Source organism: Corvus brachyrhynchos, unplaced genomic scaffold (assembly GCF_000691975.1).
Source record: "Corvus brachyrhynchos isolate BGI_N302 unplaced genomic scaffold, ASM69197v1 scaffold66, whole genome shotgun sequence".
In the NCBI taxonomy this organism is placed as follows: Eukaryota; Metazoa; Chordata; class Aves; order Passeriformes; family Corvidae; genus Corvus; species Corvus brachyrhynchos.
The window spans coordinates 357672-362590 of NW_008238440.1; the positions used below are offsets into that span (position 1 = coordinate 357672).

General features: G+C 58.2%; 1 protein-coding gene across 1 annotated transcript; it reads right to left on the reverse strand.

Moving 5' to 3' along the window:
* Positions 1-825: 825 nt before the first annotated feature.
* Positions 826-4909, reverse strand: NPFFR1 (neuropeptide FF receptor 1). The gene is made up of 4 exons (XM_008635483.2): positions 4743-4909; positions 2802-3095; positions 2078-2177; positions 826-1728 (listed from the first exon to the last, which is right to left on the reverse strand). The coding sequence occupies exons 1-4, from the start codon at positions 4774-4776 to the stop codon at positions 933-935; spliced, it is 1224 nt and encodes a 407-aa protein (XP_008633705.2). The 5' UTR covers positions 4777-4909; the 3' UTR covers positions 826-932.
* Between the last annotated feature and the right edge of the window lie 10 nt (positions 4910-4919).

A 4919-nucleotide genomic window follows, 5' to 3' on the forward strand; every position in this document is an offset into this window, starting at 1 on the left:
GTTCTGCCCGGCCAGGAATGGTTCTGCCCGGCTGGGAAGGGTTCTTCCTGGCTAGGAATGCTTATTCCCCGCGTGTAATGGTCCTGCTCGCCATGGCTGCAACAGCATGGGCTGGCATGGACCGGCACAGCATGGTCCTAGCCCAGCATAGTTCAGCATGGCCACGATAGCAAGGGGTGGCATGGTCTGGCATGGCATGATGCTGCTTGGCATGGCCACAGAAGGGTGGGCTGGCATTGTCTGGCATGGCGTGATTCCGCACAGCATAGGTGTAACACCATGGGGTGGCATGGTGTGGCTTGGTCCTGCCCAGCATGGCCACTGCAGTATGGGGTGGCTTGGTCCTGCCCAGCATGGCCACTGCAGTATGGTGGGATGTGGTCCAGAATGGCTGCAATGTCCTGCATGGCATGGTTTGATCCAGCAGGAGCACAATAACATGGTATGGGATGCCTTGGTACAACGTGCTCACAGCGTCGCCCATCCATGGAATGGCCATGGAATGGTCCATTCCCCGTGGCCATGACAGCATGGGGTAGCATGCTCCAGCACAGTATGGCTTGGTCCTGCCTGGCATGGCCATGGCAGCATGGTTTGGCATGGTCCGGCATGGCATGGCTTGGTGCAGCACAGCATGGTGCTGCATGCCTCTCCGTGGCATGGCCAAGCACGGCACGGGATGGCCCCTTCTCCCTTCCTTCTCCTGGATCCCTGCATTCCCTGGCCCATGCCTGGACTGGGACTGGGTAAAGGGCCCAGGCTCGGCTGGGGGCCCTCTGGAGGGTGCCATGGGGGAAAAGGAGGAGCCAAGCCAGGGACAAGGCATCAGTAGGACACACCTTTATTTCCATGTCTCTTGGCCATAACACGGCAAATCCCCACTGCCCGCCCCGCAAGCCCTTGGTCCAGAGTGGTTTGGTGGCTGCGACTCCTCAGCCGTCCCACGCAGGGACACCAGCGCGGCGCGGGGCCAGCGGCCCTGATTCGGACACGGCCGGCGAGTCGCTGGTTCGTGCCTGGGTGAAGACGCGGTTGCGGGTGCTGAAGAGGGTCCCACAGCCGTGGCTCCGGGGGGCGTAGGGCCTGCGGTGGCAGTGGAGTGAGCAGAGGGGGGCCCTGAAGACCTCCTGGAAGCCCCGCCGGAAGTTCTCGTTGAAGTAGCCGTAGATGATGGGGTTGGCACTGCTGTTGAAGAAGGCCAGCCAGTGGGCGAAGGGGTAGATGTAGACGGCGAGCAGGCGGAGCTGGCCCTCGCTCAGCCGCCCGTAGTCCGTCAGCAGCATCAGCGTCCAGAGGGGCAGCCAGGAGATGGTGAAGAAGAGGGCAACGATGATGAGCATGTTGATGACCTTGGCTTTCCTCCGGGAGATCCTTCTCCCCTCCGGCTCCTCTCCGCCGTGGGCAGGCGCCACCGACTTGAAGAGCTTGAAGGCGATGCGGGCATACATGATGACGATGAGGGCGAGGGGAGCCACGTAGATGTGGGAGAAGAGGACAGTGGTGTAGATCCTCCTCATCCCTGTCTCGGGCCAGGCCTCCCAACAGGAGTAGAGAGGGTAGGAGTTGTTGTAGGTGTCGACCATGAAGTGGTGCTCCTCCCTGGTGACCGTCAGGGTGATGGCAGCGGGGCACATGATGAGCAGGGCCAGCACCCAGATAATGGTGATGGTCAGCAGGGCTTTCCTCGGCGTCAGCTTCTGCTGGAAGGGGTGGACGATGCAGCGAAACCTGTGGGAGGACAGATGGTGGTGGCTTTGGGCACCTGGTGGGACATCCCTGGGGGAGGAGGGTAGCCAGGACCTGGGGGTGGGAATGGAGGGTGAGGTGGGTTGCTCTTTACACGTGGCTTTTGGTGGCAGAGATAGGTTGGGGTGTCTCCAGCTTTGGTGTTTTCAGCCCCGTGTGGGGAAGGACACCTTGCTGGAATGCTCCATGGACAGCTCTGTGGTCCTCCTGGAGAGCTGTGACAGGCTCCTGACACTCCCAGGAGCTTTCCCACAATGGAGACCACACAGGACACCTGGACCTGCTGGAGGTGGCTTGGTCCCCATGTCCCCACATTCCCATGCCAACGTACCTCTCCACAGCGATGGCCACCAGCGTGAAAACGGAGGCGGAGACAGACATGCCCTGCACCAGGCCGCTCATTTTGCACATGGTGTTGTCAAAGGGCCAACCTGTGAGGGGACACCGCGGAAGCTGTAGGTGCCTCTGGCTCACCCAGCCACTTACAGATGTCCCCATCCGCTGTGTTGTTGCTGGGGGATGCTAAATCCTGCCCTAACAGAGGGCTTGTATGGAGATCGCCTTTAGCAGCACGGATCATTGGAGAAGAGCCCCAAAACTGGGCTGCACATTACACTTATAAACTCAAGGAACATGGTGGCTGTCATTTTTCCTACCACCTTTGGGATCCTCAGTCAGGACTTTCATCTTGTTCCTTGACCCCAATACCAAGGCAATAAATAAATCACACCCCATAATCAATAAAGACAAACCCTGCCTTATGGCCTGGCTGCTGCTGCAGCTGAACCCACCCAGCTCCCTTATCTTTGGAAAGGTCAAAAGGCAGAGCTGAGCCAGCACGGGAGAAGGTGGATGCAGGAAGAATAGGAGTTCTTTTCAGTGTTGCTTGGTGAAGAATGGCTGAACTTCAAATATGCAAATGCAGCATTAGGGTCAAACTTATTTTGCCACAAATGGCCAAAACCTCAAAAAACCAAAAGAGGATGTTTCCCACTTGTGTAGAGGACACTTTCTCTCCATTCCTCGTGTCTCGCCCCTTCCTCTGTCCTGCTCACCTGTGATGAGGTTGTCCACCAGGGTGGTGGGCATGCAGAAGATGCCCACCAGCAGGTCACTGATGGCCAGATTGAAGAGGAACATGTTGGTGACTGTGCGCATCTGGCGGTTCTTCACCACAACGAAGCACACCAGGACATTGCCGATCACGCACATGAGGAAGATGAAGGTGTAGGCCAGGATGAACATGAAGGCCACGGGGGAGGAATGCTGGTAGTACGCCAGGAAGGTGTAGTTCTCCCTCAGGAGGTGGCTGGTGCTGGAGTTGAGCCACCAGGTGCCATTGGAAGGGCCTGGGGAAGGGAAGGCAGGAAAATGAAGCCAGGAGAGAATAAAGCAATTATTGCCTCCATTTCTTAATGCCTCCAGAGGTGGGTTTTCGTGTTTATTCCAGAGCCCAGGCTGGCTGGGACATGTCCTGCTGGACTCATCGCAGTGCCCCAGCAAGTTTCCTCCTCCTTGGGTTACACAGCTCAAGGATCTGCAGCACCTCGGCTGAATTATTATTTTACATCATTATTATTTGATATCATTATTATTTGTATCATTCTTTTGATGAGGAATTAGAGCAACCCAGAAGACACCCTGATCTCATGGGCCTTTTTTAGGGATGGTGCAAGGAAGACAAATCCACACCCCGACACTCCACTGCTCCGGCCTTATGGGAGCTGTATCCGTGTGGTCCCAGTCACGGCTGGCCTGGGAGCATCCCTGCCACCGGGTTCTCCTTGTGCTTCCAAGGTTTACAGTTCAATATTCAGCAAGATCTTATTCTCCCTGGCGAAGCCGCAATAACCAAGGGAAAGGGGCTGGGGCAGAGGACACCCTCCCCTCCCCTCCCGTCTGAAGCGATAATTATTATTCTGATCATTATCTGGGAGCTTCTGGTGGAGGCGCGGGGCTGGCATTTTGTCACTACAGGTTTAACGGGGAGCCGCTCTCTGCAGCTCCCACCCTCGGGCTTCCCCAGCCTTGCGCAGGCAGGGATGCGGGAGGATGCCGGGCGTGGGCAGGAGCTGCCTGCAGCGGTGACGGGACTGGCTCCGGGAGAATCCAGGCTGCAGTGTTGAGGCAAGGAAAGGCACATTTTGGCTTTAAGGCTCAGCCCAAGAGCCTGCAGGCCAGCTCTACGCTGAGACAGCCCTTCCACGGCGCGGTGTGATGGGCAGCTGGAGCATCCCCCTATCCCTGTGCCGATGCCCGTGCTCAGCTTGCCAGCCAAGACGCTTTTCCCAGCCACTGGGACCACCGGCTTCCTCAGGGTTCCAGCAGGCAGGAGGGCCCTATCCAACCCCTAATACCCCAGTCCTGGGTGCAGGATTTGGGCAACACATTTCCAGTGGGGCTTCAGAAAGGCGCTGGGGGGGGTTGCAGCTGACACAGGAGAAGGAGCTTCTTGGAGAGTCAAGGGAGTAGCAGGATCGAGGGGGCAAGAGTCTCCAGATAGTCGGTATCAAATGCATGAACCAGCTTTGTAAGCAGGAGCAGTAACAAAGACTGCAATGAGATTGCCCGAAACCTGTGATATTAAGCCTAAAACTTTGCTGGACTTTACCTTTTGGGGCTGCAGTGCAGCATGAGCAGGAGGTGGGCATCCTATGGAATTGGAGGTGGTTTTAAAAGCAAGCTGGAAGATGGGGAAAGGAACATAAGGGGCTGCTGAGTGCCCGGGTTGGTGCTGGATGGATGAATGAGTGGATAGATGGATGAATGGGTGGAGGAACGGATGGATCGATGCAGGCGTCCTCAGCTCAGCACTGACATCTCGGACGTGGCGACAAGGGGATGGGGGGACCGGACGGGGGGCGATGGATCACCTGCCTCCCTGCCTGGCTGTGGGCAGCCACAGCAGGGAGAGGCTGGTCTGATGGAATAGGGGGCTGGGATGAGGGGCGCATAGCTTTTTTGGGGGATAAAATAGATCAGGTCTTGGCACTCACCTCCGCCGGCCCGACCCGGCTCTAGGGGCTGCATCGCTGCATGCGGGGGCTACCGCCGGAGGCGTTCTGCTGCCCGGGGAGGGGGCGCAGTTCGCCCCCGTCCCTCCCTCCGTCCCTCCCGCCCGGTCCGGAGCCCGGTGCCGCCGCCGCGGTGCCGCCGCGCCGGCTGCGGCGCGT

What these genes read in the sequence shown, in the direction of transcription:
- NPFFR1 (XM_008635483.2), bottom strand. Translation starts at nt 4,776, where the DNA reads ATGCAGCCCCTAGAGCCGGGTCGGGCCGGCGGAG. An exon ending in GCCGGGTCGGGCCGGCGGAG is followed by an intron (nt 3,096 to 4,742) that starts GTGAGTGCCAAG and finishes TCCCTTCCCCAG; the next exon opens with GCCCTTCCAATGGCACCTGG. An exon ending in GTGGCCATCGCTGTGGAGAG is followed by an intron (nt 1,729 to 2,077) that starts GTACGTTGGCAT and finishes GTCCTCCCACAG; the next exon opens with GTTTCGCTGCATCGTCCACC.